General features: G+C 36.6%; 2 protein-coding genes across 2 annotated transcripts; one reads left to right on the forward strand and one right to left on the reverse strand.

Moving 5' to 3' along the window:
* The first annotated feature begins 377 nt into the window (after positions 1-377).
* LOC144443677 (arylsulfatase B-like) lies at positions 378-5,641 on the forward strand. The gene is made up of 7 exons (XM_078133218.1): positions 378-629; positions 1,597-1,783; positions 2,310-2,473; positions 3,423-3,633; positions 3,937-4,186; positions 4,636-4,811; positions 5,376-5,641. Exons 1-7 carry the CDS (start codon positions 378-380, stop codon positions 5,639-5,641), a joined length of 1,506 nt encoding a protein of 501 aa, XP_077989344.1.
* Positions 5,642-7,185: 1,544 nt separating this feature from the next.
* Positions 7,186-16,421, reverse strand: LOC144443260 (arylsulfatase B-like). Its single transcript, XM_078132690.1, has 7 exons — positions 15,999-16,421; positions 14,657-14,843; positions 10,838-11,001; positions 10,102-10,312; positions 9,392-9,641; positions 8,686-8,852; positions 7,186-8,534 (listed from the first exon to the last, which is right to left on the reverse strand). The coding sequence occupies exons 1-7, from the start codon at positions 16,248-16,250 to the stop codon at positions 8,269-8,271; spliced, it is 1,497 nt and encodes a 498-aa protein (XP_077988816.1). The 5' UTR covers positions 16,251-16,421; the 3' UTR covers positions 7,186-8,268.
* Positions 16,422-17,451: the final 1,030 nt, after the last annotated feature.

Consider the following 17,451-nt stretch of genomic DNA (forward strand, 5'->3'; position numbering starts at 1 on the left):
AAATATTTTGGCAAAGATCAAGCAAGGTTTTATTATTTGTTATTAACACAAAGATGTAGTAACATTAGCGATGTTTGCCAGACGACACTCTCTTTCAGGTTATGCAAGTATTTACTGGCAGTATATATACGCGCTCCGTATAGATCTTGCTTGTCAATTGAGTAGATCTATTGTGACGACTCAGTGACATAGCAAGGACATCAAACAAAAAAACTCGCCAGGTCACAGGACGTACCAGTCTGTACTTTGTAAACGTGCATGTAGGTTGTAAGCTAAGTTAACAGTGTCAGCGCAGAACTGTGTTCAAATCTCCAATTTACAATTTACGTCACGGCCAGGGTACACGAATCTACGGCGTTGGTTTTATGAATATGACCATGGCCAAATCTACCCTAGCTTTAATGTTCGTGTCGGCAATCTTGGCGAAGCCAGCCTGTTTTGAATCTCCACCACACATTCTCTTCATTTTAGCAGACGACTACGGTTGGCATGATATAGGCTATCACGACTCAATATTGAAAACGCCAAATTTAGACAAGTTGGCCGCCGAAGGTGTAAAACTAGAAAACTACTACGTACAACCGATATGTACACCAACACGGAGTCAGTTGATGACCGAACGATATCAGGTAGGTATAGAATATAGCTAATATGGCACTTGGTAGTCGGGTGTTATCGACGTATACATACCCATACATGTGTGTTGGCACTCATCAGGAAGTAATGGTAATATGCCGTACATTGCACCTTTTCAATCATTGCAATGCAATGTAGGTCAGACAGTGCGGGTCTCTGATGCGAAAGGTCGCGCAGTGTTGGGGGAACTGTACATGTTTTTTAATACAACGCACAAATTCCTCCGAAGTCTTGATTAGAGACTAGAGTTCCGAACACTTTGACAGCACAGTCAACTGACACTCTACAGACTGGGGAGCACATGATATGTTACATCTTAATGGCATTAGAGGAAACCAGCGTTTCGCCTATTTAGTAATGTGGGCCTAAAGCTCCTTAATAAGTAGGTGTTTACTGCCAAACAACGCACCAAAATACTTCAACTAAAGTGACTGACCTTTCACCTATATATTCCGACAACTATATTTCATTCTATGTCCCTATAAGGTTTTCATTTTCCACAAAGTCAAACAGCAGTTGAGAAAAATCGATATTCGTGATTTTTTCAAAACTTAACAACTCACACCACAATAGTCTAATGTCACATTTTAACCAACAAGGCGCGTAAATGTACCACAACATATATATTTTTTTAATCTGGAAAAATCGTGAATCTTAAAGGTTTTCGAAAGCGATGCAAGACATTTTACAATATATAGTTGAAAAGTGGGAATGCCAATACCAGAAGTACTACCCGTTTCATGTTAGTGTTCACTGGCTCTGTTTGATACAACTTCGCAGAAACCCATAAGAAACTACATACAGCAAGATCCCAATTTCTTGCTACATGTTACAAGACGTAGATACGCGGGCGCTAATAATGTTTTGATGTCTGCATTTGGTGTCTCTATATGGTGGCACGTTAGACATTTCATTTAGACAAAATGTTCTCAACGTAACACGTGGTTGTCCTTTATTAAGATCCACACAGGCCTACAACATGGTGTTATTCTACCAGAACAACCAAACTGTTTACCAACTGACGAAGTAACACTAGCTCAGAAATTGAAAGAAGTCGGATATTCTACACATATCGTTGGTAAATGGCATTTAGGATTCTATAAAGAAGCATGTCTACCAACTCATCGAGGTTTTGATTCCTTCTTTGGTATGTATTTAGGCCTAAAAAATTGTGGTTCCGATTACGCTCAATTTTAGAATAGGTGGGGTACGTAGGTCGATTTGTCAATTTTTTTTTCATATGTGAGTGTCTAGTTCAGGTAGTTATATTTTCCGTTGTTTTCCATATGGTCTCTGTGTTTTTGGATTCTTCTCATCAGATGTACAGCCATTACAGATTGGAAGAACAGTTTTATATTGTCTCGCGATTTCATTTTTTTCTCGAATGCGTAAACAAAGTTTAGGGTCGAGATAACCGGAAGTAAACTATTTTTAAGGCCTTACCTATATCATCAATTGAAAATAATTGATAGGCGAAACAGTAATCTACACAAAAGTGATGATAACACCAAGGGGTGTTATTAAAAGTAAGTCTTGAGTGATTTCCCCAGTGTGAAAATCAGTTGTCTGCATAGAAAAAGTTTGTCCTGTGATTATTCCAGAATATCTTTAATCTGCAAATATTATTGGCTGAGTGGAGGTCACGTGTCATTGTGTCATTACTTTTTTTACAGGCTATTTGACTGGGGCAGAAGATTATTATACTCACATTGTTGAAAATGGTAAAGATCTGAGGAGAAATGAAATTGAAGTGGCCACGAATTACTCTGGACAGTATTCAGCAATGATATTTACGAAAGAAGCACAGAAAATTATTCAGACACATAATTCAGAGAAGGTACACTTTTTATGGAATTACAAGAGAAGAAAATAAATCCAGTTAAGCTATCATGATTTGTAGGAATAGTTTTGGAGATGTATGGTGGTAGACTGTCGTCGCCGTTGCTGGCGCTTCTGTTAACCATAAGCCACACTTCAGACAAACAAACAAACAAACAAACAAACAAACAAACAAACAAACAAACAAACAAACAGACAGACAGACAGACAGACAGACAGACAGACTGAGGAATGTACTCAGCAACGAAGCTGTCCGTCTTGTATCGAGGCTAAAAGACAATATAACCTATAGATAATGAGGATAATATCTAACTGGTAAAAAAATTAAGTATGATGTAAACTCCAAATAGTACACTTTTATTAAAAATACTGGAATTAATAAATCTGAGAAATCTAACTATCACGCTCATTTTTAGGCTACTACAGACAGGATTGGTAAGTTTGAGTGTATTACTCAACAATATGTCTACGAAATTGCTGTTTTTCAATAACATTAAAGTATTGTACTATTAGGACAGGATTACCATCGATTGTTGGGTTATCTACTTCATACGTCTATATGTCTACTTCGTGTTTCTTTTTTGTGGGACAAATTTTGAGGCGTTACACTTACTGTTAAAAGTTAAAACCCATAATAATAAAGTTTGTTAATCACCTAAGAAGTCGATTGGAAATGGCGTATTTATACTTAAAAATGTTAATATTGTCAGATTACAACACAAAGTACACTGATTCTGTCCTTGTCATAAACACCCATTGTTTGTGTTTCTTTATGTCAGCCAATGTTTTTATATATCTGCCATTGCAATCAGTTCATAATCCGCTTCAAGTTCCAAAGCAATGCATAGAGGAATACGAAGGTCTCATTAAAGATCAACAACGCCAATCCCATGAGTTCACAGTTTGCCTCATGTACTTAAGACATTTTCATTTTTTTTTTCATTTAGCCGTTATTTTTATACCTGCCATTTCAATCCGTACATGCACCATTAGAAGTTCCGGTACATTATAGCGATGAATACAAAGGTATTATTGAAGATAAGCAACGCCGAACGTATGCTGGCATGGTAACGTGTATGGATGAAGCCATCGGAAACATCACCGAAACTTTACGGAAATCGCCGATGTGGAACAACACAGTGATTGTGTTTTCAACAGGTAGGAAATGCATCAATATACTTTCCATCCATTGAATAATAAGACATCGGTGCAATTCAGTGAGAACGTTGCTACCTTCATACATGCGGTTGCTATGCATCATTTTTACAGGGAACCTAAAAATGGGTGAAACTTCTTGAATACTTTGCTTTATATACATTATTGTGAAATAGCTTTCGCTTGCACTCAGCTTGAGGCAATAATTGGAGCTGAGAATCATGTAGGAATGTCAAGGAACAAGAACTTGAACAGAATGTGTTATTACATCCCCTAAAATATGACCAAACTACATTTTTCGATCAGATAATGGCGGACAAATACTTGCTGGTGGAAACAATTGGCCACATCGCGGCTGGAAGGGTTCATTATGGGAAGGTGGTGTGCATGGTATTGGATTTGTACACAGTCCCCTCCTGGAGAAGAAAGTGAAAGGCACTCTGAACAATGAATTGATCCATGTCAGTGACTGGTTTCCAACTTTGGTCAATTTATCGGGTGGTTCATTGAATGGTACCAAACCATTGGATAGCTATAATCAGTGGCAAACTATAAGGTAATATTTGCTGTATGACGAATATGTAGCCTATCTTCCCCATAGAAATGATGTCTCACGTTTCCTTTTCGGATACACTTTTTCATTTATATATTTATTTATCTAGAATCAACATTATTTTCACAAAAGTTCACACCTTGTCTTCTCCATTGAAAAGAAATTGACGGAGCATTCATTCATATTTCCGAATCCCTCTGTTTCGACGAAACATGCATGTGCCAAGACATTTCTTGTTCAAGGTAGGCTGAGTTAGGTCGTTCTATTCCAAAATTAAAAGACCAATTTCTTCCACTTATCATTCATCATTCAATCTCTGTCTTGATTTGTTGTTCTGTGAGCACAGGTAACAGATTTATTTCAAAAAATGACACAAACATCTCAGCTAAAATTGATCTTTAAGTAAATTATCATTCTGATAGAGTATACATAAATCCCATTATGTCTTACAGCAAGGGTGAGTTATCTCCGAGGAAAGAGTTACTCCATAACATTGATTTATTGTACCCGTCACCACCAAGCAATACTTGTGATTGCATTACTCATTTTGACAACGATACAGCCTTTAACACATCAATACATGCTGCCTTAAGAGTAGGAGATTGGAAGATATTGACAGGCTATCCAGGTAGGTACAAAAGTAAAATTACCAAAAAATATTTGTTCACTTATCAGGTCAGTCTCGAAATAAAAAAAAAATTATTCTCTCTCGATGGTGATAAAAAAAAAGTGCATCTGAGCGAAAATTATCGTTCATTGCTGAAATTTGGAATCTAATAAAACAAATTTAAATAGATCAAGTTCAAAGTTTCCTTCTAACTGTTAAATATGATTAGGAAATGAAAGAATCACCAACACGTACACATACGCTTACATTTCTTTTCACTTTTTAAAAACATTTTAACCGACCGATCGACCCATCTACGTGTAAGTCATTGGTTCTGTAGTGTCAAAAGTATTTGACAAAACGTTCAAAATCTCCATTAAATTTCTTGATTGTTCATACATTATGTTTGCGAAGGTATAATTACTCATATACACATGTATTCCTCAATTCAGCTGGAAATTACTCGTGACCTAATGAGTTCAACTATACGTCTTCGACTCACAGTGACAAGGCCCCTTAGGTCACTCGTATTTTACCTTGATTGAGTAATAATATCTAATTATTGCCATCCTGTATGTTCTCTAGGGAATAGTAGTTGGATACCGCCACCTGAGTCAGGAAAGTCGCCAGTTCATCCACATGAGAGCACCGACAAGAAGATATGGCTGTTCAACATAAAAAATGATCCGAATGAGAAAACAGATTTGTCTCAGTTTGAATTGGAAATAGTAAACAAACTACTCCAGAAGTTACAAGATTACTATCAAACGTCAGTTCCGGTTAGATTCCCTGCGAATGACCCCGCAAGTGACCCTAAATTACACGGGGGTGCATGGGGTCCCTGGCAATAGATATTTTTCTCAAAGAATCGCGTCAATGTGTATCATTCTGTATGTGAATTAATGAATTCTTTTGTTATGAATAAATACATTCTTTTGTTATATTGGACTAACGTAACATTTACAGACACCCCGATTTGATAAGTTAGCAAGTTAACGAAAATGGAATTTTAAATACCAACAAACTCTTCGTACTAAAAATGATTTTAATTATTATAGATAAATTGATATTTCACGATCACGCCCTGAAAAACGAGTTGAAATAAAACTCTAATACCCTTTCCTAGACTCACGCACGCACGCGCGCGCGCACACACACACACACACACACACACACACACACACACACACACACACACACACACACACACACAAATAACTCGCCTATCCTCTCAACCCAACCCAAACCCAACTACTTGTATACAGCAAAGTTGGCAAATTGGTAAGTGCATATGTAGTATAGAATCTAGTAAAGGAATCGAGAATAGTGTACATATACATTCCAATATATTAAAAACTTGACACGAGATTACCTCTCTCTTTAGCCATATGCATATTCTATTGTCAACTTGATCTTCAAATAAACATCACTATTGATACCAACTCAGGAGATGGACCGATGGTCAATTGGTATATTTTGCGCCCTCTGTAGATAAATGTGAGAGAGGGATATCCATTTTTAGCTGATTCTGATTATATGTTAGATCATCTAAGGTGGCACTAGAGGTGGAGGGGCACGAAATATTTTGCTCATTATTTGAACCAAACTGAACTTCATGAGTGGTCGTTTGGTCATTATCGAATGCATTTGCAAAATGTCTTGTGGTTTTACCGCAATGAATTCTTAAACCTATGGCATGAGACTGCAAAGAGAATGTTGCTCTCTCTCTCTCTCTCTCCCTCTCTCCCTCCCTCCCTCCCCCTCTCCCTCTCCCTCTCCCTCTCTCTCTCTCTCTCTCTCTCTCACCAAATTTTGTTAATATACACTGCAGTGTGACACGTAGCAGTGTGACGCGTAGCAAAAATGTAGAGAATTGGCTGTACTCATACCAATAAGTGCATACTTTTCAGTGACATCAGTTAATACATTAAGATGAACCAATATTCCAACGTATTCATTCTATATTTCATTCAGAATAAGATACAGAGCAAGTTTGTATTTTTCATGACAAATTGGTTTAAACACATATGGCCAGTTCAGACGTCAGTAAAAAGTGCCGTCCTTGCTGATCAGTCTATACCGAGACTGTAACAAGCGATACCAATTGTATTTACTTAACTAATTCATCTTCCTCACTGATATGTAAATTTTGTTTTCTTTTCGACCTCTGGCAAATAAATAATAATGATATATGGAAATATCACATGGATAAGAAGAGGGGTATCCCCCTCCCACATTAAATACATTTTGGGAAATTACAGTCCAGGAGTCATTTCATGGCATCAAAATGACAAATACACCTGTTGTTTTCCAAAGTAACACCCCCCTCCCACCTACATACACTTTTTAAAAAATAACCCCCCCCCCCCAACAAAAAAACAACAAACGCCCTCGGTAAGTTACAAATGACCAGTCCACAGTGACCACTGGTGGCGCAAAAGCTAGCGAGTGACTAGTCTAGTCAGGAGTGTTTTGCTGTCAGTGACTTTAAACTAATTGGATTGGTTCAAAGTTTTCATTTTGGTTATCCCTGATTAACAACCAATGGCAATGGCATTCTATGTTCTTTTTTTTCTGAATTGTATTACAGGCACAATTTTCAAAATTATTGCTATCATCTATGTGAACCATTTCAGGTGGGGGTCCCTGGATACTTATTAGCTTTGCAATAGCTATCTTCCCAGGTCACATATGTCTTGCTAAATTCCACATTGAATTGTTTCATTTACATACCAAGATTTACACCTCAAAATTTACAGCTTTACATTGTTATGGTTTATTATTATATTGATTCTATTATATTTCATGTGTACCATCTACTTTTATTACTACTTTATACTTTATGTTGTTACTTCATATGTACCTTTCGTATGTGCAATATCATTTGTGTATTTAATGTCATTCTTGTTTGTAGGTGTGTATGTGTGACAAATAAATAAATAAATAAATAAACAACAGCTCTGAATTGATTATTCTTCAGGAAAATGCTTTCTTTCAATAACAAAAGTCACATGTATTTATTGAATAAAATTTCTGGTTCGGAATGATTTGTGGTATGTATTTTTTTTGTCGATTTACTACCCCCTCTGCCCAACCACCCAACACATTGGTACATATATATATATCTATTTTATTTTATTTATTGTTTGGATCAGGCTAAAGGCCCATATAAAAGAAATACACCAGGAATTTTCAAGAAAATACATATAAAAAATCCTCAAAAACCAAACTATAAAAAAAAACCATATAGTGATATAAATCAATAAAGAATATCTCTCCAATGCACTGGAGTCGTGGTACATACATGAATAAACACACTGTACATAAACATTACTATCTAAAACTCTCTTGACAAAATTATAAACACTTTTCCAGACAAGTTCACCAAAAGACTCCTTACATTCTTGATACACTATTTTGAGTGATTGTTTGTTGAATATGGTGTGTGTGTGTGTGTGTGTGTGTGTGTGTGTGTGTTCTATTCCCAGGGTCCCCACACACCACCATGAAGTTTGGGGTTACTTTTGGGGTCAAACAGAGGATATACAGTTGGAACTGCAGTATTTTGGTAAGCTTCCAATCTCTCTAGAAGTTCGTTGACTTTTTCAACTTCAGATTCAGATAGGTCTGTTTTCTCATCCGGGTCCTTCTTGATGTTAAATAACCACAGCTTTTTCCCGGGTTTCTCATGGGGATGGATTGGGACCATTCCTGATTCTGGAGGTGGTATCCAACTTCCGTTTCCTACAATATAAAGACAGTGCAATATGATGTTACTCTGAATACATCGTGTCATCAACACATCGTTGTTAACTTCAACAAAACTAGTATATAAAATGAGTATATGAAGAACTCTTTCAAAAAGTCTACACTGATGATGTAATCTTTCACCCACCTGGATTCCCAGTTATCAATTTCCAATCTCCAACTCTCAAAGCAGCACGAATGGATGTATTAAACGAGGTTCCATTCCACCATTCACCAGACACAGTGTCGTTGGATAATGGCATTAATGGGTCGATGTTGTGAAGTAATTCTTTTCTTGGAGATGGCGTACCTTCACTGTACATAAATAAATAAGTAAATAAATAAATAAACAAACAAATCAATTAAATGTACAGTTTTTTTCTATGAAACACATAAGGGAGTGTACACTTTTAACTTCCGGGGTGGAGGTTTTTTTAAGGGCCATCAAATTTTCCCAACAAAAAATAGGTGGACACTGATCTAATATATCATGTTTCATGGGGGATTAATTTTTTGGAAATGAAATGAGTCGCATTGAATTCTGCAACTTCTCAACAAACCCTGACCACAAATACATGTAGCTAAGGATTCACCATCTATGTCATCGTGTGATTCACTTTCACTGTCAGTGTCATTCAGATTCTCTCAGTTATTCCAATTTAATACATCACTGTCATTGTCACTAACCACTATCTGTGACTTCACCGAGTCCTGAGTCCATTGCTATATACAACTTTATCATTCACTATACACATTCTTTGGAGCAGGCAAGACATTTATCATCTTCACCCTCTATTAAAATGAAAGTAATTTCGAGTTTTACATCGGAAATCTATGCGAAACACAAATATTACCTTATAGTTTGCCACTGGTTGTAGCCATCCAATGGTTTGGTACCATTCAAAGAACCACCCGATAAATTGACCAAAGTTGGAAACCAGTCACTGACATGGATCAATTCATTATTTAGAGTGCCTTTCACGTTCTTCTCCAGGAGGGGACTGTGTACAAATCCAACACCGTGCATACCACCTTCCCATAATGAACCCTTCCAGCCTCGATGTGGCCAATTGTTTCCACCATTAAGTATTTGTCCGCCATTATCTAATATAATGATCATTAATCCCCAAATATATATAATGTGTTTTCTGTATATCACACATCAAGGATAAAAAGTATTGCATAGTGCAGTGATTATGAAAATATTTGAAATGTGCGGAACTAAGTGAATGCCTATCTATGAGTGCAATTTTTCTACTATTTACTATATGTTCACTTATCACACATCATTTAATAATAATAATAATAATTTAAATTCAAAGGATGGAGAATATACATGTCTATTTATGCTCACACTTTATATACCCTTTCCAGCTCTTTTGTTTCTTTGTTTCCTTATTCTGATGAGGGCAGTGATTATGCCTGCTCTCTGAATATAGTTGTTTGATGTACAAATGCATAATTTAAGTCTCTATAAATTCATTTGGAATAGATTTGACCATGGAAGTCTATCCTAGTGTTTGTACACTAAAAGATTACAGAGAAACTGGAATACACTACTAACCGGTGGAAAAAACAATTACAGAATTGTTTAACATCGGAGATCTTCGTAAAGCTTCAGTAACGTTTCCGATGGCTTCATCCATACACGTCACCATGCCAGCTAAGGTTTGGCGTTTCTCATCTTCAATAAGACCTTTGTATTCATCGCTATAATGTACAGGAACTTCTGATGGTGCATGTACGGATTGAAATGGTAGGTATAAAAATAATGGCTAGATTGAAGAAAAAGAAGAATCTACGTGAGATATTTCATAATTAGCATAGACCCTTAGTAATGTCAGGATGTAGTCACAAAATAAGTTACGGCACATCTTTCCAACATATCAGGTACTTTATCTGGTCATATAAACACGTACATTGTTTTAATAATGTGACAGTTACATAAAATAATATAAAAAGTACATAAATAAATTTATGGAATTTTCCATGAGCACTTTAATGTTAAAGTATTGATATTGAGTTTTCATTAAAAAAATCAAACACTTGTTTATTTCATAATATCAGTTCAGGTATAACCAGGTACAATTATATCATCGCCGAAAGGCGGGAAAAGGTCATTTTACATCATTACAAAGGTCAATCGAAACAGATATACTGTATTCCACAATTCTTGGTAATGTCTGTGATAAATATCTAAAGAACGAAGTGCACTTATATGTGTCTAGTTTTAATAATGAAATATCACTATATAGTATTCATTTCTTATCTTTCGTGCTTTCAAGTTTCACAAATCCTACCTTCTCGGGATCGTGTCTTTCTATGATCTCTTGTGCTTCTTTTGCAAATATCATGGCCGAGTACTGACCTATGTAATTTTGGGCCACTTCTTTCTCGTTTCTACGAAGGTCAAAACCATTCTGTTTGATGTGGGTATAGTAGTCTTCTGAGCCGAGCAAATAGCCTATAAAAGTGATGATGTCATAATCATTAGGAATAAAGGAGCCTTCAGTATTTACAGAGGGAAGGGGCAGAGGAAATCACACATGGTTTGTTAAATAAAACATGACCCCCCCCCATTCTCCATTTGTAAGAAGTGACCCTCCCCTTTGTCCCATTTTGTAAAACATGTCCCTCCTCATGACAATTGCATATTTAATCAATTACACCTTCTAAATATATTTAACCAAAACAGACTTCAGATTTGCACTTTTCATGTACGACTTACTCAATGGTAACTTGCCACATCATTTCACACAATATTGTTCTTTCCCACTCACTATTATAATATACGTCACAAAATATATCTGTGTGGGCTAGGACGTCAGGTGAATTTATCAATAAAACTATGTAAATCCACTTATACATATTTATATAGACGCATTGGAGTCGGAACTAGCAAAGGGCATACCGTCAATAAGCAGTAACACAGCCACAAACTTTGACCAACTAAGAGTAATTGACATTTTGCTGGGGAGTCTGATGCGCCCTCTACGACAAATTCCTGAGTAACACACACACGGGGAGTGTGAGAGTCTGCCGTAAAGATGTTTTAGTATTTTAAATGCCTGACTGTAAAACGTTGAGTGTCGGCATTTTTGTCAATTGTTATAAATTTAAAGACGAAAAAAAAACGTTTGATGGATGACAATTTTTTTGTCATCGTGAGCATGTGCTTCTCACAGAATCAGGTGCCCGCAGAAGTATTGCCCACACTCCGAGTTTAGCATAAGTTCAGAAGTACGGCGTCGATACACACGTACACGATCTCAAGTCAAATGATTTTCCTTCAAAGTTTTGTTTTTCAAAATTCGGTGAAGGCTGTTTTATGATTGATTTAAACTTGTTCTATTTCCAAAAGCCACGGTGTCATCTCTGAAAGCAGTCAATCTTAACTAAACTACATGTATTACTATTCACGTCGTATTCGTTTCTAGACTAAAAGGCTAATAATATAACATCACCGTGTCACATGTGCGAGTACGAGTTCACATCGATACAATTACCACAAGCGATGTATTTCAAAACAAATGCATGCGGTACGGTGAATACTGATCGAGCCAAGTTTGGTCTCCGTAGCGGTAAATATAATCCCAGTATGTCTCTACGATGTTAGTCGATGTCATGACTAGCTGTGATAGTGCCAACAAATATTGAACATTTTATGAACGGCTTAGATACATTTTAAGAGTCGCTTTCCTGAATAAAACAACCATTTTCAGATTGCATGCCGACATGGGCGACACATCAAGTAATCAAAGACACAACAATAAACAAATCAAAGCAACTGTGTTTATTTATAGCAATCTGCGGATGGAAATCATGATTTTCCCAGGGAATGATACGTAACACACGTCAATATTACACTGAGGACCTAACTGAAACATTTTAATTTTGCTCACATTGTACATTTGAGTCGTCATGGACTATCGAACAGGCAATTTCAGGAACGACGATTTGCATCATACTCATAGACCTCATGTTTGCTTGTACCGCGCCGTTCACACGTGTGAGCTCACACTGTAGGCAAACTCGCTCTGTCTTCTTTGGCTAATGGAATGCGTATGGTTGCCTGCAGACACAAATTTATGGTTGTCTGCAGACACAATTTTTTGCTATGTAATTTTTATTGAAAATGCGTAAAATACATAAGATTTGCTGTAGTCCGGTGCGTAGTTTCAGAGGGAGTAATTCGAAACTCTAGTCTGTCCTCCAAGGTCATATTCATAATCTACCGTCACCCCGCACGTACAAGTTACGTCTGCAAGCATGAGTCATGACTAGATATGATCACACGGAAACACTGTCCCTCCATTCTCAGCCAAGGCCTCGTAACGAAGTTTGGAACGTCTTTTACCTAGTTTCGTTTTCGGCATCGTGGTAGTGTGTGCCAAATATGGTAGTGAGTCTTCGAGGGTTGTCCAACGGCAGCTAAAAGTTTTCATATCACGCTGTAGAAAGTAACTGAGTGACAGTATGCTCCGTATTGAAATCAAAGATACGCATGCGCAATATGCATGAGTTGTGATGTCCCCCTAGCCTTGACACAGTTGATCGCATTACCGAAACGCTACATATTAGCAATGTAAGCGGCCATATATCAGAGTGTTAACCTGTTTTCAAGCCATATTACGATTTTCATTCATTCTAGAGGGTTCAAAGAGACAGAATCACTTACGCGTTCGCAAGTATTGTTTTTACAAGTACCGCAAAATGGTTGAGAAGTTGTCAAAAAATGGGATTTTTTTGCCTTTTTGACCATTTAGAACGTTTCTTCATTTTACTCGTTCTAGCTTATTATACATGCTAGGGAATTCGGGTTTGTTTTATTTGATAATTGAGATGAAGGACGAGAAACTGGTTAGAGGGATTTTTTGTTAGTGAAACAGGCACTCGGCACTACTTTGTTGAAAATGGGGTACGCATACAACAAAATTTGCCTTTTTGACAATTAATTTGAAGCATTTTGGATCAAAATTTCAAAATTTTGTCTAGACAGATTTTGACATGTATATTTATGATCACAACTGTAAAAAAAAAATTTAAAAAAAATCAAAATTGCCTATTACAGAGTGGAAAATATGAAAAATATGATATAATAATATACACAGGTGTCAAATTTCATCATAATTTAAACAAACTCTACTTTAATGTTTTTAATGTTATGATGAATATTAAAGGGACAAACTCAGAAAATTTGGTGTCAATATCTTTATTTTTAACAAAGTTACAACAATATTTGTACAATAAAGAATTGGATGAAAAATAGCCTATACAACAACCTTAAGGGCAATATTTCAATCCCAAGGATAAATATACTAAATGTTAATCAATATTCCCATTATATGTATACATACAAATTAAATGATTTTGACTGCATTAGAAAGCTACATATAAAGTGACAAACAGTAAAAAAACTGGCCGGTTACCTTTCTCTTATAATCATACACAATCTAGTTAGTATCTAAAACGTGCTTTCTATGTTAAGTTGTGCATACTCTGCCTGATGTGGTCACTTGTAAACGTTCCCTGATATCATTGTCATCATCATCACCTAATTCACCTTCAGTATTGCCATTATCAGTGTCACTCTCATCTGACTCACTGTCACTACTTGAGTCAATAATGTATCACTGTCTGTGTTCTATATTACATTCAATACTAAATCATCTTCACTCACACGGACTGTGTGAGTGAAAAGGTGAGATGGTACACTCAATAAAATGCATCGTTTTATTAAACAATTTTCTTACAATATGTTTTTGTACTTTGGCATGTAAAATACTCATAAAAATAAATGTTGAGTGCTCATATCACTTTTACATCTCAAACACACAAAACAAATTGACAATCATTGAATCTTCAATGTGGTCACAAAACTACGGATATTAAAATGCCGGTGACCTTCCACCAAACATTATAATGCAAAATATGACCCCCCCCCCCCCAGAACAGGTTTGTAAAATGTTACCCCCCCCCCCCCCCCCGGCCCTCCCCCTCTAAATACTAAGTCTCATCGTTTTACAACGTCGGTGTCTCTTTACTATACACATTTTCTGAAAAAAAGTTGCTGTTTGTCAACAACAAAATATGACAAAATTTATACAAACTTTACTTACCAAAGAAGGAATCAAAACCTCGATGAGTTGGTAGACATGCTTCTTTATAGAATCCTAAATGCCATTTACCAACGATATGTGTAGAATATCCGACTTCTTTCAATTTCTGAGCCAGTGTCACTTCGTCTAATGGAAGACAGTTGGGTTGCTGTGGTTTAATCACTCCATGTTGTAAGCCTGTATGAATCTATGAGGAAAACGTTTTGTTACATAGAAAACAGCCCTGTTTTCTTTGAATTCTAGGTAAAAATGAAATTGGGCAATTTGGCGCCTCGATAAAGCGTACACTAGGAACCAAACTTATTATGCGATATCTGCATCAACTAATTATATTCCACCAAAAGATGATCTTAATTATTAAGTGTACTCATTGGGGCTATTGGAACAAATCAAACTTATCAACGCTTGAAATATTGTACATCGTTATCACTTCAAAAGTATTGTGTGAAAAAAACAAAAACTTTTTCCTGACAAAGAAAATATACCCAAAATATGTATATTGCAGTACAACAGTATGCAGGACCAAAAATCAGTAGTAAAAAAAAAAAGAAAAAAAAAAAGAAGTCTGCCAGAGCATCTTTGAATAAATGACTGACCTTTCGTGAGCCACAATTTCTCATCAACAAGTGCTTGTCAGTAGCCTTTGCATAGTTTATGTATGGGGCTAAATGGAAGTTGGTCTGTGGCATAAAATTTTACCCTCCCCCTAGTCCGTTGTGCTAAAAAGTGACCCTCCCTCAATTTCCTTTCTCTAAAATATGACCCTCCTATTGTTAAAATAGTTCAATGAAAAAAAACCAATTACATGTAATTATTTATGAGTTTGTTCTGTTGAGCGCCCTCAACCATTAGCCCACTGACTTCCACTTTCTAAAATATGGCGCTCCCCCGAGGATCGATTGTGATTTGTAAAAGGCGACCCACCCCCTAATTCCTCCGGCCGTCCCCCCACCCTATAATTACCGAAGGTTCCGTAAGCTTGTAAACTCCCCGGGTAAACTTCTACCTTCTAGCATATATTATACGGATATTACATGTACACGAACAACCAGTGATTTCTCAGCTGGGGTCAAGTCATGAACGGTGAAACTGCGTGTCGAGTCCACCCCGGTCCGATGTCAGATAAATCACACGGAACTCCACAAATGCTTCCATTTTACCTTAAAACACCAAATAACAACGTATTATTTCATTTTTCAGTAAAGCAGATTGTACTTGCTGATGAAATTCAGTCATTCACAGCATGGATCTATCTTAATATTATATTATAGATCCATGTTCACAGTGACCAGTGATTCCAGCTGCAGTCTTTCATGATCATGATTACTGTATGTCTGCCTACCTGATATCGTCCGGTCATCAACTGACTTCTTGTTGGTGTACATATCGGTTGTACGTAGTAGTTTTCTAGTTTTACACCTTCGGCGGCCAACTTGTCTAAATTTGGCGTTTTCAATATTGAGTCGTGATAGCCTATATCATGCCAACCGTAGTCGTCTGCTAAAATGAAGAGAATGTGTGGTGGAGATTCGCTCCAGGAAAATTTCATGCAAATCGTTGTCAGAAATATAAAAACGAGCGTCCGCTTATCCATTGTTTCCCATGTGTTCACAGTCAGCACAGCACACACACACACCAGCAGTCAGTTTTAAACTGAACTGTGTTACGTTAGTTTTGGCACGAGTTTTGCCTTGGAGTAATTATACAGTGTAACTACTCCAATTATAGACAGTATAATTACGCCAAGACTCCAAGGTTTTGCATACCGCGTGACACGGAGCGGATGACAGAAGGTCACCGGGTCAGAACTCGGAAGTTATGACCCATTCTTACCATGAATACAATTACAGAAGCAGGTCACATATTTTGTGGGATTTTGTCTTCCTTTAATAGTACACAATCTCTATAAAACAGCTGTTACAGCAGCCTAACCAACATTTTGCGATGTGGTGTCATCAAAGTGAAAAGTTCCAACTGAAAACCCTACGCAGCTTTACCGTCCCCCTTCATTTTTCTTATTTTATTATTGACAAATTCGTGTAAATGTTAACATGCAAACTGTCTGACCATCTTCTCTATTATCAGTGTAAATCCTTGCAGAATGGTATGGCCTTTATTAACTAAAACCTAACCAATTCTTGTACTTCTCACAAGGAAAATGATACCAAATGTAATATTGGTCTAAAAAATGTGATTTTCAGTCAAAAATCCTAAACCTGAAAGCAACTAGCATCTGGTATAATATTCAAAACCAGATGTAAACTGAATCCCTTCCATACGGGCAAAACCATAGATTTTTGTTCCTACACACATACATTTGTTGAATTCTGAGCTTTAGCTATCAGAAGCTTACACTCTTCAGATATAGCCAAATTACTGAAAATCGTTAAGTATGCAAATGACTCATTACAGCTAAAAGCTACAGTATCAACATATGTGCTTTATTATGATCAATATATGTACAAAATTATATTGAATTGGAAGCATTCATTCTTAATATATAGCCTAATTACTGAACATTCTTAATTATTCAAGTGAGTCATTAATTTTCATGGCTATTTCCAAATTTGTTCTAGCCATTAGCCTAGAAAATATAAGCACCAATTTTCCAGTGTTTTTTTTTCAGTAAACAATTACAGACAGACAGACCGATAGACACACACACACACACACACACACACATATATGCATCCCATCCCTACAAAATATAACCTTCCCTCATGGAAGGTAAAAAAAATGCAACCGTTTAACGTTAAGATTCTCTCACTTAATTTCCAGTTAAAAGAGCCGGGAAC

Source organism: Glandiceps talaboti, chromosome 12, assembly GCF_964340395.1.
Source record: "Glandiceps talaboti chromosome 12, keGlaTala1.1, whole genome shotgun sequence".
NCBI lineage: Eukaryota > Metazoa > Hemichordata > Enteropneusta > Spengelidae > Glandiceps > Glandiceps talaboti.

Bases quoted from the DNA above. Each gene is read 5' to 3' on its own strand.
- LOC144443260 (XM_078132690.1), bottom strand. From the start codon at position 16,250: ATGGATAAGCGGACGCTCGTTTTTATATTTCTGACAACGATTTGCATG. The intron at 11,002-14,656 runs GTAAGTAAAGTT...TCACTTTTATAG, and splicing joins AGGTTTTGATTCCTTCTTTG to GCTATTTGCTCGGCTCAGAA. The intron at 10,313-10,837 runs GTAGGATTTGTG...TCTTCAATCTAG, and splicing joins AAAGACACGATCCCGAGAAG to CCATTATTTTTATACCTACC.
- LOC144443677 (XM_078133218.1), top strand. From the start codon at position 378: ATGGCCAAATCTACCCTAGCTTTAATGTTCGTGTCGGCAATCTTGGCG. The intron at 630-1,596 runs GTAGGTATAGAA...TCCTTTATTAAG, and splicing joins TGATGACCGAACGATATCAG to ATCCACACAGGCCTACAACA. The intron at 4,812-5,375 runs GTAGGTACAAAA...TATGTTCTCTAG, and splicing joins GATATTGACAGGCTATCCAG to GGAATAGTAGTTGGATACCG.